This window comes from Ictalurus furcatus, chromosome 9 (assembly GCF_023375685.1).
Source record: "Ictalurus furcatus strain D&B chromosome 9, Billie_1.0, whole genome shotgun sequence".
Lineage (NCBI taxonomy): Eukaryota > Metazoa > Chordata > Actinopteri > Siluriformes > Ictaluridae > Ictalurus > Ictalurus furcatus.
This window is the reverse complement of record NC_071263.1, coordinates 18,414,168-18,427,842: the sequence shown is the minus strand read 5'-3', so window position 1 is coordinate 18,427,842 and position 13,675 is coordinate 18,414,168. Positions and strand designations below refer to the sequence as shown.

The window sequence follows — 13,675 nt, the reverse complement described above, 5'->3', positions numbered from 1 at the left end:
GCTGTGCAAAGCCTTTAGAGCTTTTCCCGAGCCCCCACTGCCTGAAGCTGCCTGAAGCCGCAGCTCATCCTGACGGCAGAGGAGGAGAGACGCAGGCTGGGAATCTCCAGAAAGGCGCCTGGTACTATGAAGATGACAGTGTGGCCTATTGTTTTGGCGGCAGCAGCAGGGATTTGTCACATCAGGGGTTTTGTATGACAAGACACTTCCCCAGAGAGTCTTGCCTCAATGTGACAAAGGCAAATATTTACATGTGAATTCGGTGGAAAAGCGCATTTGGGGCATTGTGCTGGCTTGTCATCTCCGCTGAAAGCGCACAGTGTCTCATGTGTCTAATGTCAAGTGCAAAAATCATACTGGCTGGAGAAAAGCGAGCTTCCATACAAGTACCATCATATCATATTGCTTTGGGGAAATTGCTGGTTCTAAATAAAGTTGTGTAATCAGTGTTTCAAATCTGGGCCAAGATTACAGATTCCCACAAAGGGAATAACAAAAAACAAAGACTCTGGTCATGTCCAGAGGAAGTGGTTTAAAATGCCATTAAGAAAACAGAAAAGGAAGCAGGGAGTTTATTTATTTTTAAGGGAAAGATGAACAGTGAAATATAATATCGGACTTGTAGCCAAGCCTGCAAAAGTTAATCATCAAGTTGTCATTCCTGTATACCTTCCTTTGTAAAATTGTGGGAATTCTACCATACATACAGACCATTAACAGTGGACCAACTATCTGTTATAGAAACCATTTCTCATAAGTGATAAAAGTTCAACAGGTTTTTGTATACTGTATGTCCCAGCGTTCATAGCTTGTTAGAACCCTACAGCAGGAACAGAGTAAACTGAGTCCAAGAACTGGTTAGTGTAAATTGCTGCAGTGAACAGCAAGCCTCAGCATTATGACCAGATTTGGCATGAACTGAGCTGTACAGTGCATTCCTCCTGGGATGAGTCTGTGCTGGCTGATCTGGGCCATGTCCTAATGCTGGCCTGCATGGATGTCGGCCAACCTGGACTCGGTGTTTATTTCATGATGGAGAGACCTGTCAGTACTAAGGAGATAATTACTAGTATTCAAACTGTTCTCTCGTAGTCTTTCGGTGCGTAGGGGAAAAGCTGCGTTATCCCACAAATAACAGTGTACGACAGATCATCTTTCAAAGGTCAAAAGAAAGTGGTCTTAAATAGCACACTGTATACACACCATTGTCCTATACATTCACTTTCTGCTGATCACTCTCATTTTTAGCAACACAGTCTGCAATTACTATATTGAAACACCTCTGCGCTCGTTCGTCCGTGCTGGATGTTTTGGATTATTTGAGTTCTATAGTTGATCACTCAGACCTAGTGTCCGTCCAAGTGTTTAAAAGCATCCTCACTCATTCAGCAAGGGCACAAGCAGTTGCCTTGACAGCTGTGTTTGCCTGTCGAAGGCATTTGCATTAATGAGATTTAAATCCTGTCTACACACAAACCAAAAAAAACCCTGTCCAAACCATTTAAACACCAAACTACATATCATTCTGTACAGGATTTTGCAGAGTTTTTTTTGTGATTGCTGCGGCCAAAAATGCTTGATTATGCTGCGGCTTTTTTTCTTCTTCAAAATTTGCGATGCAACTTGGAGTTGGTAAAATTGCAATTACACAAAATTGATGTGTTTCACAGTGATGTTTGTTGGTAAGTGAGACCTTTTAGCAGTCCTCATGTTCAATGCACATGAATCGAAGAGGGCTTTGGCTGAATGAGTGTTGTGATGACGTCACATGACGCGTCTTGTCCCAAATCTGCAGAAAATCTGTGGTAATTTTGAAAAATTGCAAGTTACTGCGAATATTGTGGAGTTTGCTTGATTTGCATTCATTTCTGCGATTGCAAAATCATAAAATCCTGGAGGGACTGACATATGACTGACTCAGTTACATAATGTAATACTACTGAAAAGAATGTTTTAATTAATTGGACTTATTAACAATCATAATTATAGAGGTCTGGATGAGTACACTCAGGATATAGGTGTAAAACCTTGTACCCTAAAGGTCTTCTCTAGTTTGTCTCACTGAGGGAACCATTAAAGGGTTTATACAGAACTGTACAGCTAAACGTTTCATTTCTCAACAACTATTAACCACTCAAAGAACCATTGGGGAACCTTTGAGAGTATAATTAAACACAGCGGACTGAAAACATAGCAGCATACAACAACAGCACAAAATAAACACAGGGGACAACAGTGGTATGAGGTACTACTAATTTTATACACACACAGGATGGTATATACAAAGGATAATTTAAAGTCACAGTTTCTGTAAAGCTGTCTCACTACCTACAATTTGAAAGAATACAATTTTTTTTACTGTACCAATCCTATGGGTGTCGTATTTCACAGATCAAACTGACCAATCACAGTAGAGATGCATAAAACAAACACTTTATGATATTCTTCACACTCTTTCAGATCTCTTTCATCAGTGTGTTTTTCCAGGATGTTAGCACAAGGAGGCACGACCTTATCTGACAATTATGCAAAAACCAGTACTCTGTGGACACCATTTGCATGACTGTTAAACTGAAAAATTCAAATTATCTGCATACATATTAAGGATTTATGCGTGTAACGTTCAGCCATTTTAAAATTGCACAACCCATAACAACAAACCTTAAAATTGAGGCGTCTGGGTACTATTACAAAATATAAGAAAACTCTTTTTTGTGCTATTTGTTACTTTCCATCATAAGATGGTGACAATGTTTTCAGCCACCCATACACTATTGTCAAGAAGAAGAAGAAGAAAAAAAACGGTGAACTATGAAAATCAGTGTATTTAAAATAAGGTATGTTGTCATTTCAAAAGAGGAACTCAAACAGAATACAAAGCTGAAAGCATGTGATGGTGCAAATTATTCTTAAAGGAACATGCTAACATGCATGGGGCACTCTTCCCAGTTTAAGATCTTTATTACTTTAAAACACTTGAGAAAGTATATAAAATAATTTTTGAGGAACAATTAAGGGGGGGGGGGAGGGGGACAAGAGTTGGAGTGGAGATAAACCGTCAGACAGCTAATACGTCACTTACATCCATCAGCCCATATGAGTGTTGGCAGCTTTAATAGGGTTGTTCTTGCTGATGCTGAAAATATGGCAAAGTTATTTTTGGGGAAATGCTGCTGTAATAAACCTAATAATGACATGCAACCACTTTTGTGTTGCAGCAAAGGCAGTGCACTAATTTCAGCATTACCATAGACACAGCTGTGCACACTGACCCCCAGTTCAACTTCTTAGCAGATTATCCCAGGAGAATTTAACCCAGTGTGCGCACTCACCATAGATTCATTTATTTAACTGCGTGGTTTCCCTACATTTCACATTGGCAAAGCTCACATTATAGATAGATATCAAATCATACGTTCTATTGTTACACGTCACATCAACTTTATTTCACCATTCACATGCAAATCAAGTCTGTTCTGAGAAACGTTTAAATAGGCTGCATATACACCCACTGGCCACGTTACTAGAAATACCTTGACATCTGTGGCAGCAGCACAATGCATAAAATCATGCAGATACAGGTCAAGTGCTTCAGTTACTGTTCATGTCAAACACATGAATGGGGAAAAATGTGATCTCTGTGACTTTGACCATGGCATTATTGTTGGTAACAGGTATGAGTATTTCATAAACTGCTGATCTCACGGGATTTTCACACACAACAGTCTCTAGAATTTACACAGAATGGTGTGACAATCAAATAAGTAGAACTCAATGCCATGGTGTTGATGGGGGATGCCTCGGTCACGTGTCTAGTCCTTCTTGTTCGAATCAGTCCCTCCAGGATTTTGCAATTTTGCGATCACTGAAATGAATGCAAAATCAAAAACATTTGCAGGAGCTTGCAATTATTCAAAATTACCTCAGATTTTCCACAGATTTGGGCCAAGACACGTCAAGTGACGTCATCACAAAGCGCAATTAGCCGAAGCACCCTTTGAATAGGAGTACAGCTAAAAGGTCTCATTTACCAACAAACATCCCTGTGAAAGACTGCGCAAAACAATTTCGTGCAATTGCAATTTTTGCAAATTCAAGTAATTTTCTGCAAAAAAAAAAAAAAAAAAAGGTACAAAAAAACCCCCCAAAAAACAAGTGCCACAAAATCAAGCATTTTTGGCCACAACAATCACAAAAACACTGAAATCTTGCATAGAGTATCTAATGTTTATGTCTCAAATACCCTTAAAATATACAGTACTGTGCAAAAGTCTTACGCACATGCAAAGAAATGCAGTAGAGCAAAGATAGTGAAATGAAATGTTTCTCCATTAAAAAAAAAAAAAATACTATAAAGAGCAGTAAACAGTAATAAATGAAACAAAGGCAATATCAGGTGTGATGACCATTTGCTTAAAAAAAAAAAAAGGTTGTCTCAGGTAGAATCTGTGCAGTTTTATAAGGAAATGAGCTGTAAGTGTTATTGAGCATCTTGCAGAACCAGACACGGTTCTGGAGACTTTGACTGTCGCACTTGCTTCTTATTTTTGCAGCAAAACCCATCAGCCTTCATTGTGTTTTTGTCTGAAAAGTGTCTTTTACCACTTAACATGTTGCTTTGTTTACTGACATACAAACAGTTTTTCTGTAACATTTAATTTTATACTGGAAAACTAATGTTTGGGAATCTAAAATGTTTTTGTACTGACTCGATAATGTAGAAGTCATAAAATAAAAATCTATAAAAAATTTTGTACTAAAAAAAAAATTGGGTGCCTAAGACTTTTGCATGGTACTGTACTTCAAACAGGAAAAAAAGCGATCGAAGCTATTGCTGTGACATTGACCCTGTTTGGATCAATTCCAAAATCTAATCAGTTCAACTGCTGTTTACAATGATACTTCCATCTAAATCCTACAAACATTCAACCACTCACAGAAAATGGGCCTTGAGTTCCTGAATATGAATGTGTAAATAACATTTCTGTATGATAAACAGGAAGAAAGCCATTGAAGAAAAAGTATTTGGATCAATTCATGTTTGTTGATATTATGGATGGAATTAATGATGATTCCATATAAATCCTACGAACCTTCAACCACTCAACCTTGAGATATGATGCTAATGAGAATTCCAGACTGATGGACAATCTGAAAATATAATGCTTCCACCTCTAGTGGCTTAAAAACTATGTCAGTTGAAAAGGCCTTTTTAATAAGCAGGGTCAGAGGAGAATGTGCATACTGTTTTGCACTGAGAGGAAGTCTACGGTACCTCAAATAACCTCTCTGTACAACTGTAATGAGCAGAAAAGCATCTCAAAAAGCACAAGACGGGTGGCTATGGCTCAGGTGGTAGAGCGGGTTGTCCACTAATCGGAGGGTTGGTGGTTCGATTCCCGGCCCACATGACTCCACGTGACAAAATGTCCTTGGGCAAGACACTGAACCCCAAGTTGCTACTGATGGCAAGTTGCATGGCAGCTCTGCTACCATGCAACTTGCCATGGTGTGTGAGTGTGTGAGTGTGTGAGTGTGTGTGTGTGTGTGTGTGAGTGTGTGAGTGTGTGTGTGTGAGTGTGTGTGAATGGGTGTGTGAGTGTGTGTGTGAATGGGTGAATGACAGGATAAAAGTGGATGTGAATGAGAGACAGGATAAAAGTTTTTTTTGGATAAAAGTGCTATTTAAGTGCAGACCATTTACAAGACATCGAACCTTGAGGCTAGTGGGCATCTGCATGATATACAGTGCTGTGAAAAAGATTTCTTCTGTTTTTGTGCATCTCATACTAAATAGTTTTAGAGCTTCAAACGAAATACAACATAAAACAAAGGCAACCTGAGAAAAACACACAATACGGTTAAATTACTTAATTTATTTTATTGAAGCAAAAAAAAGTTATCCAACACCTTTCACCAATGTGAAGAACTAATTTCCCTCTTAAACATAAAATCTTTTTGTGCCACCTTTAGCAGCAATAACTGCAACCAAATGCTTCCGATAACTGGAGATCAGTCTTTCACTTACTTCTAGGTCTAGGACTTACTCCTATTCTTTAGATCATTGTCTTGCTGCATAATCCACTTGCGCTTAAGTTTCAACTTACGGACTGAAGACTCTCCTTTAGGATTTTCTGGCAGAATTCATGTTTCCCTCAATTATTACAAGTTGCCCAGACCCTGCAGCAGCAAAGCATCAACATATCATCACATGGCATCCCCACCCCACAGCATCACACTTCCACTACCATGCTTGACCGTAGGTATGATGTTCTTTTTGTGGAATTCTGAGATCGGTTTACTCCAGATGTAACGGGAACCCTGTCTTCCAAACAGTTCCACTTTTGACTCATCAGTCCACAGAACATTCTCCCAAAAGGTTTGAGGATCATCAAGATGTGTTTTGCCAAAATTCAGACCACCCTTAATGTTCTTCTGGGTTAGCAGTGGTTTTCACATCACCACTCTGCCATTTTTTTGCCCAGTGTCTTTCTGGGCAAAAGTTCTATTAAGTTCTATTTAAGTGCTGATTTGATTGAACAGGGTTTGCAGTTATCAGGCCTGGTTGCATCTAGTGCAGTTTAATAGACTTGGGGAATTAGTAACCATGGGGCAAATACATTTTCACACAGGCCCAGTTGGTATTGGATAACTTTTTGGCTTCAATAAATAACATTATCATTTAAAAACTGTATTTTGTGTTTACTCAGGTTGCCTTTGTTTTATTTTAATTTCTGAAACAATTTTGTACGAGACAAAAGAAATCAGGATGGGGACAAATACTTTTTCACAGCACTGTATGCATTTTGCTGATGCCACATGACTGGCTGATTAAATAAGTGCATGAATGAGCAGCTTAGACAAACGATTAACCTATGCTTCATCTTCATCGCTGATCTGTTGGCCCAAGCTGACAGGGGAACCAATTCATTGACATTTAATGACAAACAAGGCACCATGCTATATCAAAATGTTAGTGGTTTGTCCTTTCAATAATCCATACAACCCTTTTTCTAAAATGGCTCTGCTCCCATTACTGTGAAAAACCGGAATAACTCAAATTATGAAATGTTCCAGACTAATACAAATCAACTCCCACAGTTCAAATAAAAATAAAAGGTCAGATGTAGGTCACAAAGTGCAGTTTTTCCAGCACTTAGCAATTTATTAAAGTCTGAAACTTTTCTGAAGATTACACAGCAGTGAGCCTGTACTCTCTCAGCAGTAAGAGTCTGGAACTTTACAGAGGCGCCGCCTGTCTTTTTTTCCATATCACAACAGACGAATCTGTAAGGTGTTGTTAAGATCAATGATGGCTCAGTAGCTATGCAGGGAAAAAAAAAAAAGAAGGGGCTCACCCTTTTTTATACTAAAGAAGCAAAAATCTGTTGGAAAACAGCCTTGCACAAAGTGCAAAAAGCACAGATAAAATCCCAGCAGCAAAAACAGCAGCATCACTACAGTACAGGCAGTGATTTAGTGCAGTCTTTCTGTTGCTTTGTTGCAGATGGCTCCAAAATCACTGTTTACTGAACACGCTAAACACGACCCATAGCTTACAAATAAAACAAACATTATCATTAGAGCTAGTGAGAATAGACAGAGGGACATTTAGAACCTCAAATTAACATAAAAGCTGTTAGACTGTGTAATACTCTCAATATTACTACCATTACTGAATTTAGACTCTGTGGACCCTACTAGAGTTACGCTTCTTTCTATATATATCTCAACTTTATGAATGACCTGACTATGGCCTTTTTTTTTTTTTTTAAACATAATGAAACATAGGCACCATGTAGTTTTTTCCCCCCTGATATAAATAACAAGAACAGCTCAGTGCCAACAGTGTCGACTGGGATGCCTCTGCCATCAACAAGTCTAGTCCTTCTTGTTACAAAGTTCTGTGTCTGAAATACCGTTAAAATATGCATCAAACAGGAAGGAAGCTATTGAAGAAAAACTATTTCAGACATTTGCTGTGGCCTTAATCGTGTTTGGATCAATTCCAAAATCGAATAAGTCCATCTGTTAGTTACAATGATAGTTCCACATATCACGCTAATGAGAATCTCAGACAAATAAACGACCCGAAAACATTATGCCTCCACTACTCAGTGGCATGACAACTAAATATTCTTTTAAAGCTGATTTGACATTTATTGCCATACCAGCTTCAATGGCTATTTCATAGCAAATACAGATATTAATCAAACCTTCAATAAAATTCAGCTCATTCATTTTTTTTTAATTAAAATTAATTGTAAAAACAGCTTATAAAAAAAGACAACTCTATTAAAAGATCATTTATATTTGCTTGTGATTTAAAAAAAAAGTTTTCCTGGGTCCATCTTAGGAAACAAGTGTCCTGTTAAAAGGCGTTGCCTTGTGGCACTAAAAATAGGGCAAACTATGCTTTCAAAACATTCTGTCAAGAGATATTAATTAATAAATTGCTTTAAATGCATAGAAACTGAAAAAAAGGTCACAGATGCAACATAATAAAGTGATATGATATAGCAATATAGCCCTCACATTTTAAATGCTCACAATCCTTGAAACTCCAGACAATACATCTAAGCAGTTGATTACGCATCTGTTTCTGTCTCACATCCTGGTCTCAAAACTGAGCCGACCCAGTGTGGGTGATTCCTGAGAAGAGTTCAATATGAACTCTTAAAATGCTGACACAGAAATGGATTTATATAGAACAGTGAAAACAAAGAAAGCCTAAACACAAACTTACAATAATGTCCAAATATGGCTTTAATCAAATGCATGACAAAATGTTAATAGTGTGTGAAGGGGTATTGTTTAGACATTTCTTCTCCTTAATCAGGAAAACGTGGTTTTAATTAAGGGAGATCTGAATCTGAAGCTCCCGCCCTCCTGTTACATGCTGGGTCCTTAGGTAGAAGACAAAGGATTCATGAACTGTGACACACTTCGGTTTTATGACAGAAGGGCACATAGCTGTGGAGATCTGTAGTCAAACACACCAGAAAGAACTTCCATCTGCTTATGATTAATGTAGGTCCTCAACAAAGACAGAAGAATACAGACGAACAGAAAAACAGCCAGAGAAACTATATTCCAACCTACTAATTACACTCATCTTTCAACAAATCCCAGCAGAGTAAAATAGCTTTAGATAAGACATCTCTGTTTTATCTAAGCTGACTCTTCAACTAATGTCCTCAACAACAAAAGCTGTCAAAATAGTATGACATCAAAAAAAAAGCGGAAAGCACACTGAAAACACGGCCAAACGTGACAAATAATGAGGACTGGTGAGATCTGCATATCATTGGCATTCAATGTGAAGTTTAAATGGCTCTCTGGAGTAATGCTCAAACCCCAATAAAGCCATTTACAGCCATCTGTCACCAGAGACCAGCCACTCTGATAAATGTGCTGATAAGAAGGGGAGCAGAAGCACTGCCCAGCCTGGGAACAAAAGCATGGGATGAGTCCATTGAAAGCTCTGTTCTGTAGCATGACAAGCTCTTACTGAGGTCCCATGCTGCCACAGGTTGATATCCTGAATTTCAGTGGCAATGGTTTATTTAGCTCACACACTGCAGTGAGATGGAAAGCACATTGCTATGAAGTCCTTACTCTGCATGTTACAAAAGCAATAGTGTGATATCTGCCTGCACCTGATCAACCTTCAGCTAGCACTAACGAGAGGCATGTAATAGCTTTTGGACGAACTCATCCAGGCACCATAATATAGCATATTACAAAATATACACATTTCAATACATTTGTGATTCACTTTGCACAGATATATACAGTATTAGATAATAAACAGCCAGCATAGTTGCCAGATTAAATATATCAGACTGCCAACTAAATCAACTCTGTTTATAAACAAAAAAATTCCTATAACCAAGTCGGCTTTCACCAAGTAGACAAGTTTCATTGTGATGACCGTGTAATGTCAGTATTAAATGTGCTTAATAGATTGTCTGTGTGCTCTGGCTTATTGATTAAAAACAAGACAGTGCTACCTCCCAAAACCCCCAGTCTTCTAACGAATGATGTGCTGAATTTAGACAGCCAGATATCCAAGGCCTATCACTAGACCATCTGTATTTGCATCTCCGGCCGGTGTAGAGTGTGTGATTACTGTACAACAGTGCTTTCCAAAACCGGTCCTCAGGCACCACATTTCTTCCTCCATGCAGCTCCAAACACACTTGAACCAAGCAATCAGGAACACTTCTACATGGTACATACAGGAATGTTTGGAAATGTTTGAGAAGCAGGAAAAATACAGACCATCTCGGGAGTTTGGGGGGTCGGTTTGGGAAACACCGCCATGCCCACTACATTCCACCCGGGGTAATAGTGACAGTATGTGAAGCTCCCTAAAGAGGTACAGCTGAAATCTGGCCTCCTGTACACTGGTCATAATGTGGTGTTTTATTGAAGTTTAACAAATAAATCATAGCCCCACATAGAGTAAGAGATAGTTAGCAATGTCATGAGCTACAGAAGATGTACAAAGGCTTCACATGCAGATGTACAGAAAAAGGTAGAGGCAGAGGCAGGAATTGGACCCCGAACGTGTGAAGCAAATGTGCTACCCACTAAGACGTGCCTCCCTTAAGACTTATATACTACAAAAAAAAAAAGTTTCCACATATAAAAGATGGAGTGTAACAATCACTATCAGGTAGGTTTTATAACAATTGGGTGAAATAATTAGGTGCATGCTATTAAAGCAGCCATGCTGCAATCATGTACACACCTTAAATGAGTAAGGGGGTTTACTCAGGTCTATCCCATCCTTGATCAGCTTATCTCGGATCAGGATCTTCAGCTTGAGTTTCGGGTAAGACAGTGGATCTGGAGGGCCTCCGAGCAGCAGATTATTGTTATTGGACAGCTCAAGTCCTTCTCTGTCCCAATGGGACCCACTGGCTTTACTGTCGTAGCCACTGGAGACATCTGGAAGGGGCTCTAAGGTGAAGTAAAGACCCGGGGCCAGCTTCTTGTCCTCCTCTCTCAGTCTCTGCACTGCTCGGAGAACTTTGAGCCTGTGATGTGGGAGAAACACACCGATGGCGTCCAGGTCAGCCTCTCCGATCTGCTTACACACCTCCAGGTCGTCGTAGCCGTTATCTACGAACGCCTCGACATACTGGGTCAGCTGCAGGGTTTTCAGCCACTCAAAGACGATAGCTGGACCGCTGCTCATCATCATTACTACTATTACTCCGAAAAGTCCAGTTAGAAGAGCTGCTGTGTGTCCATTATCCTCCTCGTCCTTTGTGGGAAGTGGAGTTTGGCAAGGCGTGAATCCGTAAGAGTCCGTCTCTGGAAGGAAAGTGTGTGTTTCCAAAACAGAACCAGTGGGAAAGCCAGGTTGTTGTTGTTGCGCCTATGAATCATGCCAAAGCGGCTACATTTTCAATCGAGGATGCAAAAGCAAGATGAAAGTTTAGCTACAAACTTGCCACTGCAGGTAAAAAGTTGCAAACGCTGCTGGCATTTTACCCTAAACACAAACTGGGGACATTCTCCACCGCTGAGGACGTATTTACCTTCGCAAAAGTGTCCCTTTCAAACACACCTCCCGTGTCCAACAGCATTCAGGTGTAAACAGCATTGGCGTTTCCAAAGTGTCAATGAAAATGTCCGAGTTTGCACTCAATTAGCCACTGAGAACTGTTTTAACGGGGACCGCTGCATGTCTTCACGCAGTGCAGATAGTTTTGTAATTATTACAGAAGAAAGCCAGCAGCTCCTCTCAGTCTTTAACACAAAGGCAGAAACACACGGAAAGTAGCTCTGCTGCCTCGTCGCGTCAACTGAACTTGCTGTGTCTGTTTCTGTCTCATTATCAGTCTGAGGCTGAACTGAAGCGAGGTTGCATCTCTGTCTGTTTCATTACTCCACAGCGCCTCTTAGAGGCCACGCGAGGAAATGCAACTACCCGATGTTTTCAGTCTTTTTCTCTCTTTTTTTTTTGTCGTTTTAACCATCTATTAGCACAGGGGTTCCCAAACTTTTCCAGGGCAAGGCCCCCCTTTTGGAAGATGTCTTTAAAACACATTAAAAATACAGACTTCTGAATATGACCCCCTTTTTTTAATTAATAATGACATCTTACATCTTTACATTACATTATATTAGGAATTGATTGTGTGTGTGTGTGTGGTTGTCTGAGAGTGAGAATTTATTTTTCACACCAAATTGTTGAGGCCCCCCGGGCGCCCCCTGGCGACCCCCCACTTTTTAAAACCACTGTACTAGCAGACAAGCAAAGCCACTAGGCTAGCTCGAGTTTATTGCTCGACAGCAGGTGAAAACACTCGGAAGAGAAGTGAAACATTTTCACAACTATAACAAATGAAGACCTGTTTCCTTAATAGTACTGCTGCAAGAGTACACATTGAGAGATTTTCATGTACGGGTGTCTTATTTGCTGACCAAAAAGATTAAATCAATGTATTTTTGAAGGGAGAGGGGACCTGTACAGAGTGATCAACCTCAGAGTTGGGAAAACTCTTGCAGCACAGCTATGTGAGTTAATTTACGTTTTTGTTAATTACGCAAATGCATAAAAGAGGTCCTCAATTTTAAGTGAAATTAGGCAAATTTTCCACTGCTGTAGTGGGCTGTTTTTGTTGTTGTTGTTTTTGTAGTTGTTCAAAGGTTGGAGAGTAGGTGTTTGATGTATCCTAGATTAATTATATTAATATTATGCTAGTTTAATTTTTTATGCAGACAATAAATGTTCCTTGCATATACTGTGTTTCTGATTAGAATGTAATGAATTAACAAGTGAAAAGAAATAAGTTAATGCAGCAACAGTACATAGAAATATTAATTAATTCATTCATTCATTCATTCATTTATATGTCTTCAGTAATTACTTTATCCTGATCAGTGTTACAGTGGATCCAGAGCCTATCCTGGGTCAACAAGGAAAGTGGAGGAAAAGCATGAAGCATGGGTCATTGGTGGACTTGTGCAGGGGGCATTTATGCAATAAGCTGTCTATATTTCTTCCATGCATTTCTGCTATCAACGGGTGAAGATGCCCCTCCCCATATAGTGGATTTACCCCTTGACAGCAGGTCCATGCCTGTATTCAGTATACCTGGGATGTGCATGCTGATGTGCATGTACCAGTCACTGTGACAGGGATTGGAAATTGTGATTAGCACTGAGGTGAATCGATAAAATCCGGTTCGTAAAGCCTTGTTCTTAGTAGCAGCTCATGAGAGACAGAATGAGCTCCTGTTACAGGTTTGTGCACATGGAAATGGAATTCAACTCCAGTCCCATGAATATAGCATCTTCAGAGTCTAATCCCTGGGACAAACTACAACTAACCAGTCATCTATATAAAGGTATGTCATGATCTTAACAAGGCTAATCCTGCCTTCACACACACAAATAATATTTTGAAATTGTATTTCCTTAAATGTCTGTTCATCACTTCAAGATGGGATGTAGTAAACTACTTTTCATGGTAACAAGGAAATATCAGGTAAAGAAGCCCTGCTGACTTTGATCCTTGGAAATTTTCCAATATTGCACCATTTTCTAATAGAAAGTAAATTTCCTCCTTTAGAAACACGAGTCATGTGAGGGGAAAAAAGATTCCATAGAAACACAAATTTCATGGCATAAGGACTTTTGTATTACCTTGTTATTG

The 13,675-nt window shown here is 39.4% G+C and overlaps 1 protein-coding gene across 1 annotated transcript in view; it reads right to left on the bottom strand.

Moving 5' to 3' along the window:
• sash1b (SAM and SH3 domain containing 1b) overlaps positions 1-11,397 on the bottom strand; it is a 76,124-nt gene extending 64,727 nt beyond the window's left edge. Inside the window, exon 1 of the mRNA XM_053632628.1 lies at positions 10,757-11,397. Within this exon, the coding sequence (XP_053488603.1) occupies positions 10,757-11,212 (456 nt within the window). The 5' untranslated portion in view covers positions 11,213-11,397. The remainder of the gene's footprint in view (positions 1-10,756) is intronic.
• Positions 11,398-13,675: the final 2,278 nt, after the last annotated feature.